Genomic DNA, 23506 nt, shown 5'->3' with positions numbered 1-23506 from the left:
AATAAACCGTTTATATTTTCGAAGTACAATAGAAAGTTGATGAGGCTTGGTGGGGCCCGGGCCTATAACTGAAGCTTGTGGCGAGGTGGGAGCAGGTACACATTGGGAGAGAACACGTGTCAAACAGCCGAGTCATTATGGGAAATTTTCAGTTCAGCCCAAAACTTATTCAAAATATTAATACTGTCAAAAAACGGTAAGGTGACAAACTGTGTTGAACTGTCATATTTCTAATGCACAAGTACTAGTGAATATGGTATTCGTTGATACAAACTCTTTATAAGTATCAGGCAGAAGCACCCAAAAAAATGTCTAAATCTTTAGCCACATCAAAATCTGGCATGAGGTCGACGACAATGGAAAAATTTTAAGTAAACACTCCCTGCAACATCTGAAATTTGTAATACTTTGTTTCAACTTTTTCTTTCTGTTTTTCTTCTTTCGATAGCCATTAATCCGAGCAAAACGCAACATTCCTCAGCCTAACCCAATAGGCTTAGGTGATAGTCTCTGAGTGCCAGTTCCTCCTGCAATCAACATATTGCAAATTAATAAGGTATCTATCTACATATCGATGTGTGAAAAAGAAACCCTAAGCTTTAAAAAAGTTGAGATGAGGATTAAGGATCCAAAGTCCCTGTTAAGGCCTCATGGAAAACATAGTTTCCATTTTATCTATTGAGATTCCGATCAAGACTCCAAAGTACAAGCTAAGGCCCCAAGGAAATTATTGTTCTGTTTTATCCTCGTGAGACGCGAGCAAACATCTATCAGCTAAAGCCTTATAAAAAAACTTAATTTAAGAAAAAAAATGAAATAATAGGGAGGGGGGTTATACAAATAAAATAGGAAGAACATCATTTCCATTTTATCCTCGTAATCATGTTCTAGAACAAAATCATTGAACATGCATCATTTCCATAGAGGTTTTGATATATATCTCTACCTACATCTGTATGTCTATCTATCAAAGAGTGTGAAAGCAAGTGCACAAAGGTCCCAAATTTTGTTAGGTTCACACAGCTTCTATTTTATCCTCATAATAATATTTTTAGTAGAAAGATCATTGTAGATGAACAATGTGTTTTACCGAGTGTATGGCTATGGAGATAAAATAGGAGCTGTGATTTTTACGGGGACCTGTTAGGAACTTTTTTTAAACATTAGGGGCTACTTTAGGGATTTTGCGCACAGTTCATTGATAATTGCTAAAGAGCTGAAGGAAAAAAGAAATGTGGAAGTTAAAATGAAATGACATACATTTACACAAATGTAGCATTTCCTGCTGGTGGAAGTTCAACAACTTTCCCCACAGCCACAGTTTTACCTGTAAAAACAGTTTCTAAGTAATGAAATGCCACAATGGATGCATTAATTAGTGTCAAATAGCTCGCAAATTACCTTCAGTTCTAAGTGTGAACCTTCCTAGCTGGGCAAAATCAGAAAAATTTTCGATGCAAATTAAGTTACCCACCTGAAAATCGTATACAGTTAGCATTGTTAACTGCAAAAGCCTCAAATTCTATCAATTATAGAAACGATTTGGACCTGAATGCGGCAAACAACAACAGCACCATTCTTAACAAAAAGAGGCTTGTGTTTCGACCTCTTCTTCCTAGGATCAGTTTCTTTCTTCTTCCTTGTGTCGATTTCTTCAATTAGTTCGACAATTTCACATTCCTCGACGACAGCATGGATGTGTAAGACAGCCTTGTATCCAGCAGTAAAAATGGCCTGGAAAAGTCAAAATCGGTTTGATTAATCTGAAATAATATAGTAATCATCATCCACTATTAACACACACTTACATTATCCAGCAACTCAAGAATCTGTAACTGAGCTTTAAATTCATAAACTGCACCTACTGGATTTGCTGCATGATAAAGTATTTTTCTCTCTCAGTACCTATTATTTACTCAGTTCCAACATGCGGCATAGATCAGAGTACTTGTACAAATACTCACTCAGCTAGAGTACTTGCACGAAAATCGGAGTCATGTATCACTCAGTTCCAACAAGTTACAACAAATAATCATAACCATAGAAAGAAGCACAATTAATTTGGCTAACTTATTCGAGCTAAAAATTAGAGTAATATTAAACACAATAAGATGGATGACTCTACCCAAAACACAATTAAAAAGAAAGCCTAATAGTAACATGAGCTAGGAATAATATATAAATGTGACACAAATTTAACTATTTACAAATTGTTTTAAAAACTTTTAATATTTCATAGAGTTTTATATTGAGCTGAATGATGTCCATTTATGACATAATTAATAGGTTATCCACAAAAGGAGATACAAATGTAGATTGTCCAGTTGCTAACACAAACTTCAACAGAGAGGGCAAGCTAAATTGTAAGTCTGTTATTTAGACACAACATATGATCTTCTGGAATCCCTGCAAGAAAACTGCTGAGATTTGGAGCGCATAAAGTTTCAGATAAAGGGTGCCCAAAACTAAAATGTATTTTATATGGTCAAGAGCTTTTAATACCGACCTAATAGCTATCACTTAAGATCCCAGCCATATCTGTTCTAAAATACATTAGGCAGGTCAAAAAAAAAAAAAACAGAAGAATCAAACTTTAAATATGGGAAGCCTGCTAATGGCTCCAAAATCTCTCTAATTCTAAAATGAATGTGAAAAATCAGAGGAGCTATAAAAATACGAGAAGCTAATTAAGGTTTGTCTTGGCCATTAGCCTATTGTGCATGGTCCTCAACAAAAATAACAGGAACTATATACCTCAATGTATCAATAAGAAGTTTGTCTTGGCCATTAGTAAAGCAAAACTGGATAGACAACCTATCTACAGATAGTAAAACTTACCAACACTTGTGAGTACAAAACCAGAAAGTATATCTTCTTCTTCAACCCCAGACAATCTTACTCTAATATTCTCACCAGGGCCAGCGCGCTTGACTTTATTTTCGTCACAAAATATTGCAAGAACTTTGACATTAGCCTGGAGATAAGCAATGGAACACAATGCAAGTTCAGTGATTGCAACCTGAAAGCAGAAATATTGAAGAAACAAAATACCTTGTTAGGCATGACCAACAAACTATCACCTTCGCGGATGCTTCCAGATTCCACTTTCCCCATGACCACTACTCCCATGTCCTTGTATTTATCAATAATTGGCATCCTTTAACATAAATATTCACTTCAGAAAGGAAATTGGGCTTGAACTTCAAGGATGGACGAAAAGGATAAGAACATGAAATATTAAAATTTAAGAACTTAAATAATTTAAGATCCTATAATTTATTAAAATATTTTAAAATATTAAAATATTAAAATTTTAAGATCCTATAATTTAACTTAAATATTTTAAACCTTATTAACATTTATAATTTATTATTAACTTTCAATATATATAGTATTGATATGAACATTTTAAACACTATATCATTCCCATATCACAAAAATTATTAAAATTAATCATACAATATATATGAAATTTATTATATAATTCTTAGAGTATCATATTCATATCAGATAGCAACTTCTATGTGATAAAAAAATTATAAGATGGGCATGATAAGAATAATTGAAAAGGACTCTTCTACATATGAATTAAAAAATCTTTTATAATTCAAAATTTTCTTAAACGCTATGACATGAAGAAAATATTTGCCACAGTGAACGCCACTATTTATAATGTCTTATTGAATTTATATATATTCAATCTAGTTAAGCTTGTTGGGATCGAGATCCTACATAGAGATAATAAGCAGGTAAATCATAGGGTCATAACAAATCTTTAAAGTCAGATTGGTTCATAAGATTCTAAGATATGGATAACAAATCTTGAGTACCATGCCTTATATTATAAGAATATTCTTACAAATCGCGCACAGAGTTCAACAGCGGAGTAAGATTTATACAGCCAGCTTTAAATAATTGAGGTTAACATGACTTCTTGTTGTTTGTTGTATTTGTATGCAGTTAAGTAGAAACAAATTAAAATGATAGACATATTTAAAGACTACCTAAAGAGACAAGTTGAATCAACTCTGAGAGACTTTGATTATTACTATCAATATATTCTTGCATAGAGTTACTGGCAAATTGATGTAGCCAACCTTAATAATTGAAACAAACAATTTTTTGTATTATATACATGCTTATACCTAAATAAGTTCACGAGAAAATTAAAAGAAAAAATTAGGCATCATGGAGATAACTTCCAAGAAAACAAAGATTATGTTAATACCTCAAGGGACCATTAGGATCACGTGGTGGAACTTCAATAGAATTAAAAACCTCAAATAAGCATGGGCCATCCCACCAATCACAAATGCTTTTGTCTAATCTTGTCTTCATGTTACTACCCATCAAACCAGAAATAGGAAGGAATTGGACATCTGAACAAGGAAAATTAATTACATGAGTAATGACAGGACTTAACTTACATATGATTAGCATTGACTTAACTTACATATGATTAGCATTATGGTTAAAGTGACAAAGCAACTATCTGTATTGTTGATAATGGACACTGCATTAAACAAATCTCCACTGTTTCAACTCTACTCTAGCTTACTGAATATTTTGGTTCACTAAAAAAATAGCCCACAGTAATAGAAACCAAATTCTACAGTTATATAATCTTATTGAAGCAAATTATAGAGGAGAAATTTTTAATAAGTCAAGAGTATGGTTGATTGAAGAATCAAAAGTTTATGTTAATAGAAATGATAGGCTGTAAATATGCTTCCAAGGGACAGCAAACAGATATAACATACACAAAAATAGGTCACTGTTACCTTTTTTTACATTGTAGCCAGAAGACCGCAAAAAGGGAACTATCTTAGATTCTATTTCATCAAACCTGAACAATAAAAAACAAAGCTCAAATTTCTAACACTAGAGGATACAGATCATCCAGATTGAAGACAAACTGTGGTGTAACATCAGTTTACCTTTCTTTTGACCATTTCACAGTAGAATCATCCATTTTGTTGACAACAACAATTAACTTAACTACACCCAATGTTTTAGCAAGCAAGACATGTTCACGTGTCTGTCCACCTTTCTCAAATCCTGTTTCAAACTCCCCCTTGCGAGCAGATATAACCTATCAAACAAAAAGTACCAAAGTGCTAACATTAGAGATTGGAACAAAAAAACAATACTAGATAAACATATATCAAAATACTGACTTACAAGGACACCTATATCAGCTTGAGATGCACCACTGATCATGTTAGGCACATAACTCTTGTGACCCTGTAACATAATCCCAATCAAACACTGATTCGAAATATGGTGAAATCTATATAATTATCACTAAAATGTAAATATTCTGAACCAACCTTTATCAGGCTGACCTCAGTGTCATTGTTTACAAGTTCAACCCAAATGTAATGATCACAAGCAGCATATGATTTTTTTGCTATGAAGGAATATAAACTTGAGCATTTAACATACAGACATTTGAATTTTACTAATGATATAGCCTTGTATAGATCTCGACAGAGGGATTTGCATAGATCTCAATAGAGGGATAAGTTTTTTTAGGAACACCAAAGAGTCAATACAAACATTAATTTCTGAACATGCAACATGTGTCAATATTTATCAGTATTGAATTGAACATGCAATATCTGTAAATATTCAGTAAATGAATGCTGTGTGACTGAAAAACAAAGGCAAACCATCCTCAATATCAGCTTTGTTATAACATAATACTGTTAAATGCATTATACATAGTCAAAAGATCCATATTCCCTTCTGGTTCTAAAGTTAAGAGACAAAACTAGAAGGCAGCCTTACGATTAGACCAGATAAGCTCCAGGTGAAAACAGTATTATAGGGATGTGCTTCAGGGTGAAAACAGTACTTCACTAGTTCACTATTTATGAGGAAGGTAAGTTAGTCTTAAGGCTTTGATCCCAAAGACTGGCTAGCCCATAATAAACCAAAATTGACTTTTAATTATTCTAGCTAAGACCTATCGGCTCAAACCAATTAAAACCACTTCAAATTTAATTTAAAACTTTTGCCAACATATACATGATTCAAATTTTACTGTAATTCTGCCATGCGTGGAGTTTGGTAGGGCACAAGAACACATAAAATATAAAATTGAGTCTCAGAATACATTATGCATATGCCTATGCAGCCCACAACAACATTCTAACAGAATATTCTAGATAGTAAACAAACAACCATTTACTGAAGAATCATCAGAGAGATCAAAACTTATGAGGAAAAAAATGAGAGTTCCAAAATTCTTAATCCAAGCATGCTCAATCAAGTTGTCAAAATAACAACAAAAAAGAGGCAACTTAATTAATTAAAATAATCAAAGAAAATCACATAAGCATGAACTAGAGAAGTTACCGGTGCATCCAAAATTGTGAATCTTGTACTTTGAGTTTCAAAGTGAGCTCTCCCAACTTCAACAGTTATTCCCTAGAAACCAAATGAAAAGTTTCAGTTTGATTTTCCAAACAGAAGAAAAATGATTTGCCATCATTACAAGATTGTTAAGATTTATTGTGGTACAATTTTTAAATAAACATAACCATGCATATTGGACCAACACTTAGTATCGTTTCTCGTTTAGTGAAAAAAAAAGTGCAAGTGTACAACAAAAGCATAAAAAAAATAGAATTAGTGATGGGAGACAGTCTTTTAAGTGCAAGGGCAGAGAAGATTCTCTATATACATGTGAAAAGAGATGTATATAAGAAAGTTTGTGATAATCAAACCTTGGTCCGCTCTTCCTCATTTGTGTCCATGATATAGGCCATGTACCTACAAGAAGATCATGCAACAGCCCTTGTGCTTAGTAAACTAGAAATAGGAAACCAGACTTTCGTACAAGATATGCATATCTAATCATAGGAAATTCTATTTGCAATAAACAATTGAATTATATCGAATTAACATAACTTATTGACTAAGAAATTAACTTTTGGAAGATATCAGCAACAAGTAAACATGTGTCCATGCCAGTCTGCCCCAACAATTTGGTGGTTCCGTTCAGGTTTGATGTTGTTGCTGAGTATATGCCCATACCCAATAATGTGAAAGAACTAAAACAACAACAGGCTGTTCTATTCCCAACTATTTGGGGCCAGCTTAATAGTGTGCAAGAACTCTTGATTTGTAAGATATTCTGTGGTGTATACAAATACTGTGAATTAACTTAGGCATGCCCACATGAGGGGGAAAAATACATGTAAAAGAGGCATTAAGACAACTACTACCCTATCGAAGAACTTCAGTGCCATCAATGAACACAAGCATTCCTCATAATCATAAATTAGATCTAAAAATTAATGTCATGTTAGCTGATTTGTAAGCTTGAAATTTCATCCAACCTATTTATTCTGTGGGGAAATCATCAATTGCCTTATGCATCAACTAGCCTATTTGCAAATCAAATGTCCTTTGATTTTTCCTATTTGCCAACTGTAGGCCATTGATTGTCCAGCCAATTCAAAGGTAAAATTTTGGTACTGAGAAAATAATTTACAGGCATATATAATATGAGAAATTAGGCATTTCATAGATGTTGAAGTAAAGGATCAATTTTAGGATTTGAACATATTCTGTTCAACTGTATATATATGTTTATATAAAATTCATAGAATATTCTAGATCCCAACTCAACCTGATATAAGTATCCCACTGGCATGGATTTCCAGCTACAACCAGTAACTTCACTACTGCATACTGATAGCAAACTACAAACTCCAGAACACACAACCTAACTATTGACACGATACACTCCACTTACCTGTAATGGAGTATAGCTTATCGCACTGCCACACTAGCCTAAGAGGAGAGTCATTGAATCTTGGGTATTTTTTACATCTTTTTCATGAAAATATATGTGAGAGTATTCTGTGTTAAAATATTTTTGATAAAAACATGAGAAGAATAATTTTGTCATCGAGACAAATAAAAGTTGCATTGTTCACAGTCGTAGACATCTCTAACTGATGAGGATTTCGATATTTTACTTTAATTCATGTCATTATTTTTCACTGTTTTTAAAAACCACAAAGTAATTGGTGTAAAAACATCTTTGGCTGATCCTGATAAAATTTAAATAAGTTAGCAATTGATCCTAGAAAAAAATACCGTACAAAGAATGATCTGACTTGCTAATTCAGATCAGATTCTAGTACTAGGTATCTCTTATTAGGAATAAGAATCACAATTTTAGTTAAAGCATTAGCTTACCAGCTTTCTCGACTTTTGTCCTTAGCTTCCTTTTCATATTTCTGAATTGTTCGGTCATCAACCTGACCACTAAGAAAAAGTATCTGCCCTCCAATTGTAGATTTCCCAGCATCTGCATCAATTATATAAGTTGTGAAGAAAATCGAAAATGATTTCATAATGTAGATCTTAATACCAGGTTAAAGAATACTATGAACAAAATTGAACTAGATGTATTTATAGGAACATCAGGAACATAATGCATCTTAAATGAAATTAATTGAACAATTCATGTTAAGATTTAGAAACAAACCTAAACAAAGGAAATGTCAACAGTCAATGATCAAGGGAAATGTTTCTAAGAAGACAGGACAAGCTCTCTCAACATCCACTTGTCAACTTGCTATTGAGGGACACCAACAATCTGACTAAATGCAAGGATGCTAAATAAGCATGAAAGACTATTGAGGTAACAAGTTGATGTGACTTGACGAAATATGGATAATCTGGCTAACAAAGAACCATCCTCGTATAATTTCAGAAGGAAGTCAAGAGTGTACAAATACTCCTAAAATTTTTTTAATTTTATGATCAGTTCATAGCAGCCCATTTTTCCTTTGATAAACCAAGTTGATGCAGAAAAGAATAGGAAATAGTCAGACACATTTTGCATATCTATGATAATTGGTCAGCTTGGCTAGAAATCATTTGGGATCCACCACATTGGAAGAAAGGGGGTGAAATCTAAAAGGAAAACACTGATATGGGCTGTATGATTCTTCACTTTGCTAATGTACTCACATAAATAAGTTGTAGGTTTACCCATAGTTTTGGATATGCATCCCTGATGCTTTGAACATCCAAAACACCACTATTTCGACATTATGAAACCTAGATTGAAATATAGCTAAGGTACTAACACATAATGCTTCTGGATGGAATAGCAATTATGCATTCCATAATTTTATCATAAAAAAGTATACTATTTCAGAGTTTGAGAGATAAATATGTATTTGTCCCATTCTTAAAATACCTAGAGACTAAATTCAGCATATAAACTGGATTTCCAACTTAACAGTTCACCGAACCATGATTTCTCTGAAAGAGACAAAATTAAAATTAATAACATAAAGAAGTCATTTTAAGCTTTAAATTTTAAGTAATCAAGCTACTGATAATTTTCACATTATGTTGTAAAAATTGAATATTGGTGAACTAGTTCAGCAAATCCAAGAATAATATTTGAAGAAACCAATTTAGATATGAAGCATGCACTTATGCACACACGACATTCAAAATCAGAACTAATGAAAGAAGATCAAATTAGTGTGAAACAAATAGAGAAAATATATATCCCGGATCAGTTGAGATTCATACCAACATGGCCAATGAAAACCACATTCAAGTGTTGCTTCTTGTCTTCCTCCTCATCAGGCTCCTCAATCTCTTCAATTAAATCATTTGCAATTGGCTCCTTTTCCTTCACTAAAGTTTCACCAGAAAGCATTAAAAAGAAGAAAAGAAAATGGTGGAATCAAAATTAACATCCGAAGGTACAGGTGTCTAAATATGAAGCTGGTTATGAGTTCAGTTCAGAAGGATCAGGGAGCTTCTAAATGAATAAAAAAATTGCTGCATGGATTGCTGGCAATATTTCCCTTTGAGGGAAAGTCTTGCTCAGTGTGGCATATGATCAAATGTTTTACAGTAAGTCCATGCTTACAAAAAGAATATGAAAGAAGAAAATTAACATACAAAATTACACCTCTTACACATTCTTTCGAGGACTACTCTACATTATCTACAAAACATCAAATTACTTTAAAAAAAAACATTCTACCTCTTGCTTCCAGTTGCAATGACTTTAGTTGTGACGTTACCTCTTCTTTCCGATCTAAATAAACAATAAAGCAAGCTTTTAGCAACAGAATAAATTAACAAAGAAATTCACTGAACACGTTGTTGTTTGCTTTAAAGCTTAAAGAAGTTAAAAGTTGCCATCATCTATCTTGATACAAAAGCGGAACATTTAAACAGGCCCGACATTATAATTAATTGACATACAAATCAATTACTCTATGCATAAAAGGATGGAGAAATGCACAAAGGTTTACTGTATCATGGTGTAGAATAATATAAAGGCATAAGCACTCAAATCTAGGAACAATAGGCAAACCACCGATGTTGAACTATTCATATTGCTACATGCATTGTACTCACTATACTAGGAAATATACACAGTGAAGGTCAAGTGGTTAGTTTCGAATTCATTGAGTCTTGTCCCTGACAAGTAAAGGAATTATATGTCGAATATGAATGGTCAAAAACACAGTTGCCAAATCTCCTTTCTTTCATCAAGATATACCGAAACAATAGTGATTAAACCACTAAGAATTTCTCTGATCAATAAATAAGTCGATCACATTAATAGTAAGGACTTCTGTTCACCTTATGATAATGCTCACTACAAAAACAATGAACAAAAGAGAACAGGAGAAGAACATGACGGCATAGAATTGATAGAAGTCTGTTGCAAATGAAAGCTTAACTTCTGCCATTTGGTTGAACCAATTAGTATTGTGGTCTGTTGATCACCAAAATTTTCCAGTATAAAGATACAAATGGTTCTTGTTGAATCAAGATACAGTTAATTGCACTGATTCTTAATGACTCACAAGACCACCTGATATATCTCATCAGCTTAAGTTCTAGTAGACTAGAAGTCAACATAGAAGAGAATGTTAACTTAAGAGAGCAGCAAGAGACGTTAAAATCCCTCCAAATCATTATCGACCAAGTCAATCGAAACTCAACCACCACTAAAATTATGAATCTGAAGCTTCTTTTTATAACAAATTATGAATCCAGCTACTCTGCAAAAACAAGGATAAAAAAACGTGATCTGATACAAGTAACTTAATACACGAGTGAAAGATCAATTTCCATTCTAGATAACAGCATAGGCAGTAAACACTACCACACTTCTTTTACTGAATAGTTTAATCAATTTTTTCTTTCTTACTGTGTTGTTCGGGTTCCATCAAAGATTCATCTTAATGAAAAAGAATAACGTCAGATCTGACTACAAGAAGTTTCAACGGGTCTAGAACCTTGCGGTGGTCGACTCGTGGGCGTTGTCGGCGGCAGCCGGAGGATGCTCCTCCTTGATCACCTCTTCGTCCTCTTTGCTCCAGTCGTCGGGAAGGCCGCTCGGATGAGTTACGGTCGCCAGCGTCTGTTCGTCCTCCATCTCGGGCGGTGACGTCTCAGGGATTCGCTCCGCTCTTGCGCTCGACCAGGGTTTGGGTTTCACGCCGGAGTGGGAGAGAGAGGAGGCTACTTATCGGCGCTGGAGCACGCTAAGAAACATCTGAACCTTGCTCCTCAAGAATCACGTGCGTAGCACTTGCACCTTCCGTTTACAACAGCGTGTGAAAATTTTAACAAAAAAAAATGTATTTAATTTATTAAACCAAAAAAAAAAAACTCCATTAGCTTCAATGGTTCAATCCATATTCTTGCCAATTATAGCTGCTTTTTCCATTAAATTGAAATTCTCAAAAATAAATTAATATATTTCTTCTCACTTAAAATGTAAATATCTCTTTTATAAAAAGAAATTATCCAAGACATTACATTTGAGAAGTTTAGTTTAAAAAACAAAAAATTAAAATTATCTTTACCTTAAAAGCAAATAGTTTGTATTCACTTTTTAATAATTTTAAAAATAAAACGTGTCTTCTATCTATAAAAACAATTAAATAAATTTAATTTTTATTTACTTAAATTATCAGTTTAGGGGCTACATAAAATTATTAATTTCAATTTTGCTGAAATTCCTATTAGATTGGAGAACAAAACTAAAACAATTTAATTCAATTTGATTATAGAATTAACAAACCAAAAAATATTTAAACCTGATTTAGATTTTCTCACTGAAACGATAAGAATCATGCACGTCGAATTAAGCTGACAATATGAAATAGCAACATCAAATTCTCTAAAAATTAATCAGATAGATGATTAAGAACTTGCAAGTCTGAATTCACATATCAAGGCTGAGTAACTCAAAGACTGCAAAACAAATCAAAAAATAAAATCTTGTCTTTTGATAGAATTGTGCAACCACAAATCACCATTCCCAGTAAACACGGCAAAATTTCTATCTCAGATATGACAAGTATACCTCTTGTATCAACCAACAAAATTGATTCACTTAATGGGAGTTGGTTCATTTAACATCCACCAGCTCCACGTCGAAGACTAGCCATGAGTTTGCTGGTATTTTTCCGACATTCTTGTCCCCGTAACTGCACACGGAGCATCCAAAGTTAAAATGAGAGAGATGTGAAGAACAAGTGAAACAATATGCCAATGTGTCAACACAATTCTGGGTGGGACCAAGATAAAGAAGCCACATTTCCAAATGCAAAGATAGGAATAAGCTTAATGAATTCAACAAGTTTATTTGACAATGCGTTAATGGCTGAAAGGTTTGAGAGTGAATTCCTTTTAGGGTTTAAAGGGGATCAGATGAGTAGCAGCCTTATGTTCCGAATCCCCTCCCACTCATTTGCTGCAACCCGCAGCATAGAAACAGAGCGGCAGCGGCAGCAAGTGACAAGCGGTGGAGTTATTGGGGTTTATGTATCAACTGTGCCAGTGTTTCATTTCCAGTCCATAGGCAGAACAAGATGCTATGCTCGTGCCGATGGAAATGGAAGGGCATTTCAAACTTTGATCATAGCTTAAACAGAAGAGAATACTCACCCCATTGATGGCGGAATGTGGAGTCTTCTTTTGTCCCCAATTCGCATACCTAATAATTCAAACTTAAATGCATTAGTGTCTCACAAATAGATTTGAGGAAAATAGGTATGTGTAGAAAATAGAGGCATACCAGCAATGCCGACATCCCATCCTTTGATGACATGCCCAACACCTGCAATTAGAATGTAATTTCTCAATCTAGTCAACATATTTTGCAATGTGCATTAGTGATAAAAGAGGGACCTAAGCTTTTACCAAGGCGGAATTTAAAAGGTCTTGTGCCAACATTTGAGTCGAAAATTTTTCCGTTCTTTAGCTTGCCAACATAGTTAACAGAAACCTGGAAATGAAATCATATTTCATGCATTCTCACGTAAAATAAAATAAATTCCTTTTAATTTTTTTTTTTCATTTCTGGTATGTTATGTTTACTTATAATGAATTTAATTTCATGTATTTGCTCTATTTTATTTTCAAATCTGAACTGAAATTTATCCATCTCATAGATACAAAAAAGTGAAGTACTCTCTCACTGCAATTCCATCTAAGAAAACGAAATATATGAAATATACTGGAAGTAAAATAATACATTTTTTTCTTTTTGCATAAATCATTTCATTTCCCTTCTATTTCCTCCTTTCCCAGTAAACACAAGAAGTAGAATCGAAGGGAAATGAAACAATAGCATTTACATATCTCATAAACACAGAAAAGTGAGTCCTTTTCTCCCTACAACCCAAAAGTAAATCAATAAGATAACAAAATGAATTTAGTTACTTTTCTTTTCACTTCAATTATTTTATTTCCCTTCCATTCCCTCCATTCCAAATAAAAATATAAAATTAAACAAATATAAGATGACCTCAATGCATGAAACCAAGAAACATAAATATAAACATGCATCACTAGGTAGATCATAGATGATAAGACTACCTTTCTCCCAGGGGAAGCTTTCTTCCCATCAGGCTTGCCCATAGAGAGCTCCTCTACAGATAAACCATTTGAAAATGTTCTTGCTTTGTGTTCATGTTCCTCTGGCACAGTGACAGGCTCCTTCACATTGGAATCATTCTCAGGTTTACTGCCCTTTTTTGCCTTCTTCTTCTTCTTGGCTTTTTGCGAGAGGCTTTTGTCATCAGGAACCCTGCACACAAGGTAAACAGTTTTTAATTAACAAGTATATCACGATTTTTGAATAGATTTTCAAATCTATCATAACATTTTTTAAAAAAATGCAAACCTATCAACAGTTGAGATTTTAAAATTTTCAATTTATCACGCCGTTTACACATCCATCTGCAATCCTTGTCTGTCAATGCCACAACAGCTTAATTGCAGATGGACGGCAAATGGATGACAAATTTGAAATTAATAAATAAATGTTGTGATAGATTTTGAAAAAAAAATTTAACATTGTAGATTTCGAATTTCATACAAAAATTGTGATAGATTTATCAATTAACCCCGAGAAATACAATAACATGACAGTCTTATAACACTGTTTTATGTTGAACACTTCAAGGTTGTTTTATATCTTACTCATCATTCAGTGATTCTCTTACAGATTGTTCCACTTCGGCGCTATCAGAATGCAATTTAACCTCTGTAATGTCTTGATTCATTTCTGTTTCTTTGGCATCAATCTCTTCATCAGCTTTTTCATGAGCAATTTCCTCTTTAACTCTTTTCTTTCTATTCTTCTTCTTTTTACCTCCACTGCTTCTGTCACTACACAATTGAGCAATTTCGAAGAAAGATTAAATCAATATGCATATTCAAAGGTCTAGTGAAGTCTTAAGTAATCCCTATGCCTGACTTTTCATTAAGTGGCTTCCCAGCTTCAGAGGGTTGATTTTGATCTACACCATTGGCAATAGGAATTGCATTTCCATCCCCTTTAATCGCTTCTTCTGCATCAAGTTCTTTGTCCTTCATGGTTTTCCCTTTCTTCTTTTTCAGCTTCCCTTCGACCACATGAGGTTCAACATTAACACCAAGGACATGGCTCTGCTCAACACCAGTAACACCCCTGCTAATGGATACATGCTATTAGAAACAAGAAAAAGTAACATAAATACATAGTATGAACAAGTCAAACCTTGAAGGTTCAGTCTCTTGACTAATTGCATCAATCTTTCTTTTCCTGTCTTCATCAACTGTCCTCTTAACTGTTTCCTCATCTCCTGGTTCATTCTTATTCACATTTTTCCTTAATGAAAAAGAGATAGGAAAACCATCTTCATCTTCACTTTCAATAACTGCAGTGTTCTTAGGCTTGACAATCAGTTGGAGCTGTGAATTGTCATCCTCATTATCTGTATCACTCACTTGACTCTTTTTCTTCAAACGTCGACGAGTATTATTTCCATTTGTTGGTTTATCATCATCTACAATCTCCTCAATTACAACTAGTTGAATGAAGAGAAAAGGTAAAGTAAATACCAAGGTGACACAAAGATCATTAAATTAGTCAAATATCAAGTAGAAGAATCATGCAATAACTTAATGTTGGATAATGCAAGGTTTATAATAGCATTCAGAATCAGAAATTAAATCTCCAACAGGAATCATATGTAGAATATTGCATGATTCTTTCCACAATCAAGGTCATGTATTGGATGAGAGCATTAGTTTTAGCATCCTACTAAGATTAATGTCAAAAAATTTCAAGACGTGCATTAAATAAGCTCCTAAGACATTCAATATTGGAATTATTTTCTGTGTGTGTTGATAAACATATCTTAGTTAAGCATCAATAGTTAGATATAGACTACTAATAGTTGGATTTAGATTGACACAATTGAAATCAGAACATATACAAGTATAGGATATAGATATATCTATATTTCTTAAATTCTAATGTCACCTCTTTGCTATATTTGGTGCTCCGATTGGAGAATCTCCTCTTCTCTCTCTCTTTTTAGTGTTTCATCTCGTCCTCATGATTTATTAATGAAAGTGAATGAAAGATGGACCATGAGACCAAAATCTTTCTATCTTGACATCATTATTGATGATTCTTTTTTCTCCACCCTTCTATTTTTAGTGTTTGATCTCCTTGCCCATCACTAACAAACAGAACAGAAGAAAGAAACATGGGAAGAGTATCTTCATGCATCATTTTATTTAGGACAATACGAGATCAATCTCGATAGGCACTACCGAATCTATGTTGACAACAACATTTGCCCATGTAGACATGATATTGATGTCACAGCTGACACTAGAACAATATGTTCTTGGGCAAGTTGGCACTAGAATATGTTTTGGCCAAGCCAACCGAATATTAATTCTCCTAACGACCTTACACAGACCCCCCCACTACATATGCACTGTGCAATAATCTCGCTATCTTTTTCCCATGCACTTTAGAAAAGTGTGGCTCAATCAGCATAATGACAGAGTTTTACCAGTAAAGGTTCCCAAAACAGTTTATTATTGTTCAATCATTATTAAGATCATTGTGCATAGTATTTTGTCCTAGTATATCATTTTGCATGTCCAAGGCACTCATTTTCATCTTCACTATTTGAATTAAGAATCAAAATAGTACTGCCAATAACCTTAAGTAACAAAAATACAACTTTTACATCACAATTGCATTTGCATTTTGTGATTTTTTCCCTTCATACCAAAATTATAGTTCAATCTCTTCTGAGTAAGAAGGATTTTTGTTAATTAACCATTGCATGGTCTCTATCATATAACTTTGGTAGCTTACGCAGTTCATCAAGAACAAATATCTACTTTTGCTTACTATAATGTGACATAGCATGGACATACGAAGAAGAGATGTAACCATATTAGATGCTTATAGAATAACTTGGCAGAAAACACATGGATTACCATTGCTTTTATGACGAGGAGACAGTGGCAACATGTCAATGTCACCATCATCAATGAAGTCCGATTCATATTCGTCTTCCTCACTGTCAAACTCCTCATAGCTCTCAGAATCCTCCACTCCAATATCTTCACCGTATGAATCGCTATTTCCAAGTCAAGAACAAACCAGAGAAAATACATGTTTAATCAGATTCAACATCAACTACACATTACAAGGATACGTATCCTCTCCACCATCCCAGCCTCTCCGGCCACTGCCAATATAATATCCAGAAAGGTGGACGCTTCTCGGCCCTATGACTGAGAAGACAACCTCACCCTCCTCCTCAAACTCGAGCTCCAGAGGACAGGCCTCAGTTTTATCAGGAATCAAACTGCAAAGCAAAACAGGACTCTTTTTGCCAACATTGCACTGCACAACGCTCTTCGTGGCAGCCTTACCGTTTCCCAACGTCGCCTACAACAAAAGAACAAAAGACGGGATTCCATGATGACCCAGCAAACCCGAAAACAGCAAACCCGCAGAAGAAGAGGTTTCGATAAGATGTCAAACCTGGCTGATGCGAAGCCTTCCGCGAGCTTGCTCGTGGACGTGAGTGTAAGGTTTTCCGGGCTTCACCTCCACTCCTGCGACGAGAGAAGCAAGACAGACGAGTAAGAGTAAAAACGATCAAGGTAGAGAGGCAGCAGAATCCTAACCCCAAAACGCCATTGACGAAGCGCGAGACGAGCGTGGAGACCTTGGAGCGGCAATCTGGACTGCGAAGACTCGAGAATGCGGCGGGAGTAAACCCTAACGACTTCTTCTCCAAGCACAGCGGGCGGAGAGGTTTATATAGATTTACGCAGAGGCGTTCGCACTTGAAAATAGACCATTTTACCGGACTTTTTATTTTTTAATTAAAAAAACATTTTTAAAATTTCGAAATGGATATAAATTCATTTTCTTATACAAGAAAAAAAAAGAGAATTTAAATTACAAAAACTTCATATATAATATACTTCTGGAACATCATTAATTACTTATTACATAAATATCTGAATTATTGAGAAACATGTGCTTTCCAATTCATTCTCACGTGGGTGGTCTTGCTCAAGAGTTTGGAGTACCAAAGAGCCGAGAGCTTCGGTCGCCTTGCAAGGGTGCCCCCTATAAAGTCCACGTAGTAAAGGCCATATCGAAGTTGATACCCTGCCAAGAACTCGAACGCATCCATAAAGGACCACACGAAGTACCCCTTCACGTTGGCTCCATTCCTACAAACAAACACCATTCACAACACAATTGGTCGACTAGGACATGTTAACTCGATTCGGAACCGTAAATGTAAACCTGATCGCATCGAGCAGGCTCCCGATGTATGCGCTCAAGTAGTCGATCCTTTCGACATCATGAATTGTGTCATTCGTCAAGAAACCATAGCCTGTCGACATTAGAGCATCACCATCATGTGCTTTGAACTAGACGAGATTTAATGATGAAGTTGTAACGGCTGTTCGCTAACCGTTTTCTTCGACGTAGACCGGAGGATTCCCGTAAGCATCCCTGATGTACTCCAAACAATGTTGTAGACCTGCAGAGTCTGGTGGCACGCCAATAGGAATGATCTGGTTCCGGCAAATTCAAAATTGCACAAACATCAGCCACACCGGCGCGAAACGATGTTCAAAAACAACGAAACGGCGATCGAAATTCAACATATACCTGACTGCTTGGCGGCACATCTTTTGAAACTGCATTGTGGCATTGAAGCGCCAAGAATTGGTTAGCATATGATTCGAAAAGTTAGACCACTTAAAAGGGAAGAACAAACTTTACATGTAAATTTGGCGAGGAAATCTGCATTGAAGTCGCGCAGAGAAGTTTCGAAAGCCTTCGAGTCATCCTGAACCCACACTGATGTATAATGGTTTATGCCAATGAAGTCGAACGAACCTTTCACTAGCTTCGATTGTTCTTTGGTGAAGGAAGGAAGTCTTGAACCGACGATCTTCTTCATCACCTTTGGGTAGTCTCCGAATACTAAAGGATTCAATATACTAAATACACGAACATCATGTATCGGATAAATAGTCGATGCACAATGTAAGTTGGATTCACTTGAGTCGATCTACTTACCATCCTAAGAGGAAATCCAATGATCTTTGAGTCGCTCGAATATCCAATGTAGAGTTTGTATAGGGATAGTACCAATAACTGTACAAGTTCAACCCTATAGCCCCATTTTGTTTGGCCTAAATTTTTGCAATGCGCAATTAGCGAAGAGAAGATGATAGATTAGTTCGAAGACAATGAGCAAGGATGTTGCCTCACTTGGTATTTGGTTTTGTATAGCTTGACGACCGAAGCATGTGCCAACAAGAGGTTGTGAAGCACAATGTATGGTTCAGTGGTGGAATTACCAACGGTGCAATTGAACATGCCGAAAGGGTAGGAACATCTATTGGGGGGAAACGCTCCATTGTCGTACGATGCCGTTGCTATTATGTTTGGTTCAACGATAGTGGTCCATTGAGATACTCTATCCCCGAATTCGCGAAAGCATACATTGGCATAAGCCGTGAAGTCCTCCCTAATTTAGAACACGAGCTCGGTTTACTTGAACGGATAAACAAAAGGAAAAGGAAAGGGAGACAGAAAGTTTAACATATAACTTACAGTATTTTAGGACTTAGCCATCCTCCATACTCATCTTCGAGCACTTGAGGCATATCGAGATGGTAGAGTGTGATGTGTGGTTTGATGCCTGATAATAAGCATTATCGCAAAAACACATGAGTAATTACTCATAATATTCATAGCAATCGAACTAACCATATTTCAGAAGCTCATTGATGAGATTGTTGTAATATTCCACCCCCTTTGGATTAACTGTTCCTCTTCCATCTGATTCAAAAAAAAACATATTATTGTTGGAAAATATAATTAATATATATATAATTATTATTAGTTTATTTTTTAAAAAAGAATACACACTTGGTAGAAGCCTTGCCCAAGAGATGGAGAATCTGTAGGAGTCGAGTCCCAAATCAGCAGCCAGCTTGGCATCTTCCTGCAAGGTCGAACAAAGTATTTTTTTTTTCTCAAAAAAATATTTTTAGTGCATATTTAAGATTTAAATCTGAATAAATTGTTACGATGATAAATTTTTTTTATTTATCCACTCTTAAAAATCAACCAAGTAACATTCCTTATATCTATGATACCCATCGCATGCTACATCTCCGGTGCTTTTGTCGAACATTTTTCCTGTAAAATATCGAAAACAAAGTCTTGATTCTCTATTCTAAAGCTCTTGTCGATCTAAAAATTTACAATATTTTCTTTAAAATAAATTAATTTTTTTTAACTCACCTGATTGAGTGAACGTATCCCATACACTTGCACTTCTTCCATCCTCTGCTACTGCACCTTCCACCTGTATTATATATATATAATAAACGACCAAATTTCCCTCTTAGTAAACATCAAAAAACTGATCGAGTTCCTGACCTGATAAGCAGAGGTTCCTGCTCCAAAGATGAAGTTTGGAGGGAAGTCCTCCCTGCTGAACTCTGGCTCGATAACTCCCCCCGAACACAAGCAACCCTGCTCGCTAATTGCCAAGAGCAAGAGTAGAAACAAGATGGTGAGGAAATTGAGCCGAGGCAATTTACCGGCATGTTGTTTCAGCTCGGTCGAAGCCAATTTCCTTTTAGTGGAGTTTTGAGAGTGGAAACAAGGAACAACGAAGCAAGTAGATACGCTTTCTTCCTTCCTCATCATCTCCCTCTCCAAATATCTCCTCTGTTTCTTTCTATGGTCGTTTAGATGTGTATGTGTGTGTGTGTTTATAGAGCTGAATGGTCGGACGAGAAACTTCACTAGAACATAAAAAAAGTATAGTATTTTTAAAACACCTCTTAGACTTTTTGGCATGATGATGTTAATGACAACAACTTTAATAATTAAAAAAAAAGCAAATGGAGGAGAAAAATCCTTAACTTTAGCAATGGACAAATCACTGAAAGCAACTTTTACATTAAATTATGAAAGGCCGACTTAGTAATTATCAAATGATTTGGTGGCCCTTTGTAATTTATTAATGTGCATATTGTCGCCATCAGCTTTGGATGGACCAACCAAAGGTTTATAGGTCAACACTTAATCCCCCTTCCTTATGTGTTCAAATCTATGCTTGACCGTCCGTTATACCGATCACCTTCAAAATTAATCGATTCAATGGAGCAAGATTGTGATTATACTATTTATTTATTTAGCTCTTAATTATCAAACTGCTATAATTTAATTGCTTTGAGCCACTCTCAAGTAAAACTGAAAAAAAAAAATCAACAGTTTATTGTTGCTAATACAAACCAGACCAAACTCGAACCGAGAAAAACTCCGGGAGTGACAAAGCGACCGATTGACCAACTGATCAAATGTTGTCCATATATGGGGGGAAAGTGTGCAACTTGTTGCCACATGAAACCGATTGAGGTAAGCAGTGAGATCATATGGCAACTCAATTGCAAGGCGGCAAAGTTAAAGCTATAAGAAGATGACAAGTATAGTTTGGACTTTGGAGGTAACATGTCACTTCTCCCTGATTTAGGTAAAAGGAAAAGAAATGGAAAAATGGTTTCGCACAGTTTCACCATCCATCATCTGTAACACAGCAGTTTCAGTTGTATTTTAATATTCTTATTGTAATTATATCACAAAACAATCCCAAGAGAATAACTAAAACTCGAGTGCATTTTCTACTACAATTCACAAATCTAAAACCAAATTACGAAAATTAAACAATCTTATAATTGAGTTCTACATCGTAATAGTAAAGAACCTAAATTTGAGATTAAACACACAGTTACAACAACAAGTAAGAAATTTTCTCTTATATCCCTTGATTCTATCTCTTCTATCACTTCATGAGATATACGGCAACCAATTATAATCCTCCAATGTTTTACGATGCTATATCTCCCAGTTTTACACATGGTGGTAATCTATCATTCTGATTCGGGTATGACTATTTGACACAACAATGGATCTAAGTGTTTGTCATCTCATTTTCTACAAGTTTTTGTTCACTGGTCAAGAAGGCTGTTGATGTTCAACTTGGAGTGTTAATGTCCAATTTCAAACAATGGTACAAGAAACATTAATATTGGCAAGAAAAATCTCAATAAACTTCTCAAGTGGAAAAACATTTCTGACAGGAAAACCCATTTGGTGATGATCAGAATAGCTATCGATCTCATGGAACCGAAACTTATATTCAGACTTACCGGCATGCCGATGTAGACCATTCGTCCATGAAGAAGTAATGAAGGCAAATCTGGGGAGGCTCAGGCCTCCTTGGTTGGTGCTTATTATAAGAAACAGAACGTTCTACCTAATCAATGTTCACAATAAAAAATAGATAAATGAAAGAAAAATTATAGGCATATAGGAAAACATAAACTTAGATTTACTAAGTAACAGGATTAAGAAAAATATGAGAAAAACAGTAGCCTAGTGTTGTACATGAAAGTCATTATGCATTTCCATAGACAAATAAACAATATACCAAAAACTTGTAAACAATTCTAATTTACAAACCAATGCTCACAATTAACATTAAGACAGTAAACTTTATACAAAAGCATTAAAAAGGCTCTTTTATTTTCCCTTGTATTGGCAGTTAATTCACACACTAGAAGGATATAGATTTTTTGTTGCAAGAGGTGGCATTACAACCAACTTTTCCACTTGCCATAACCATTTGGAAATCTCAGTTCAATCCCCTTTCTGATTCAACTTTTCCAACTTTTAGAAGAATTTTCTTTTCTTACTAAGATACCCATTTTCATCTTATCAGAACTTTCAAGTTAAGCGCTTTTGTCATCACCTGCAAGTTAATGTCTACGGAGCATCAGATGCCGGCTGAAAACCCCTTTTTTGGCACAAAACCCTCGGCATAAAAAGTAATATTTTGAAAACATGTCAGGAAACTACAATTTAAGCGAATTGTATGATCTAGAAATTAGGGCCTCCCATAAGATTCAATCCTGATCCCGGCTCAGAACCCCTTTTTGACACAAATCCATCGATATTCCAATTAATATTTCGGAAACATGTCAGAAAGCTACAATTTAACTAACAGTGGGAGAGAATAAGAGAATTATACGATCTAGCGAGCACCTGTGCTGTACTAGCCATCAGCGTCGGAGAGGCGAAGAAGTCGAGGTAGGGCGCGGCGCGTCGCGGTCGCCCGACGACGCCGAAGCCAGGGGGTCGGGAACTGCGGCGGCCGCGGCAGCCAACTCGGAGAGGAAGGGGTCGCAGTGGTTGAGGGGAGGCATCGGAGGCCCCGAACTCGCTGCCCTAATCTTGATAGCAGCAGCGGCTGCTGCCGACGAGGAGGAGGAGGAGGAAGGAAGAAGAGAAGGAAGAAAAAGGGAAGGAGAAGAAGAAGACGAACTGGAGGTAACGAACGCAATGGGCATTCGAGGCGACAAGAAATGGAAGCTCACAGCGCCGCACGCCATCGCCGCCATCGTCGCCCTTCGCCTCCACTTCGTCGACTGCAGCAGCCAGCACCTGTTCGAAGGCAACGACGGCACAAATAAATATTATTATTCCTGAAAAATATATATATATATAAATTGATCAAATTTTATTAAGATTAATTTGATATTTTAGTTGATAAAATTCATAAAATAAACAAATAAA

General features: G+C 35.3%; 3 protein-coding genes across 3 annotated transcripts; all 3 read right to left on the bottom strand.

Moving 5' to 3' along the window:
- Positions 1-212: 212 nt before the first annotated feature.
- Positions 213-11558, bottom strand: LOC141845038 (uncharacterized). The gene is given in 18 exon segments (XM_074733049.1): positions 213-527; positions 1261-1327; positions 1402-1474; positions 1549-1734; positions 1809-1873; positions 2839-2974; positions 3052-3157; positions 4229-4379; positions 4782-4846; positions 4938-5092; positions 5182-5244; positions 6361-6432; positions 6732-6777; positions 8215-8326; positions 9571-9678; positions 10034-10087; positions 11304-11313; positions 11315-11558. Coding segments are annotated over 17 exon segments (1596 nt in total). The 5' UTR covers positions 11444-11558; the 3' UTR covers positions 213-527; positions 1261-1262.
- Positions 11559-12213: 655 nt separating this feature from the next.
- LOC141844736 (peptidyl-prolyl cis-trans isomerase FKBP53) lies at positions 12214-17670 on the bottom strand. Its single transcript, XM_074732730.1, has 12 exons — positions 17509-17670; positions 17363-17436; positions 17031-17266; positions 16810-16952; positions 15062-15371; positions 14780-14992; positions 14503-14691; positions 13897-14107; positions 13219-13303; positions 13094-13135; positions 12964-13012; positions 12214-12503 (listed from the first exon to the last, which is right to left on the bottom strand). Exons 1-12 carry the CDS (start codon positions 17519-17521, stop codon positions 12425-12427), a joined length of 1644 nt encoding a protein of 547 aa, XP_074588831.1. The 5' UTR covers positions 17522-17670; the 3' UTR covers positions 12214-12424.
- A 109-nt stretch (positions 17671-17779) lies between these two features.
- Positions 17780-20607, bottom strand: LOC141844735 (beta-glucosidase 22-like). The gene is made up of 13 exons (XM_074732729.1): positions 20303-20607; positions 20165-20228; positions 19997-20059; positions 19787-19858; positions 19625-19696; positions 19469-19556; positions 19124-19382; positions 18929-19044; positions 18629-18849; positions 18515-18543; positions 18315-18417; positions 18143-18233; positions 17780-18066 (listed from the first exon to the last, which is right to left on the bottom strand). The coding sequence occupies exons 1-13, from the start codon at positions 20573-20575 to the stop codon at positions 17853-17855; spliced, it is 1665 nt and encodes a 554-aa protein (XP_074588830.1). The 5' UTR covers positions 20576-20607; the 3' UTR covers positions 17780-17852.
- Positions 20608-23506: the final 2899 nt, after the last annotated feature.

The sequence above is a fragment of the Curcuma longa genome, chromosome 14 (genome assembly GCF_044706935.1).
Source record: "Curcuma longa cultivar G26 ecotype Majalengka, Jawa Barat chromosome 14, ITB_CL_G26_1.1, whole genome shotgun sequence".
Taxonomy (NCBI): domain Eukaryota; kingdom Viridiplantae; phylum Streptophyta; class Magnoliopsida; order Zingiberales; family Zingiberaceae; genus Curcuma; species Curcuma longa.
The sequence above is the reverse complement of the archived record's forward strand: the minus strand, read 5'-3'. Positions and strand labels throughout refer to the sequence as shown.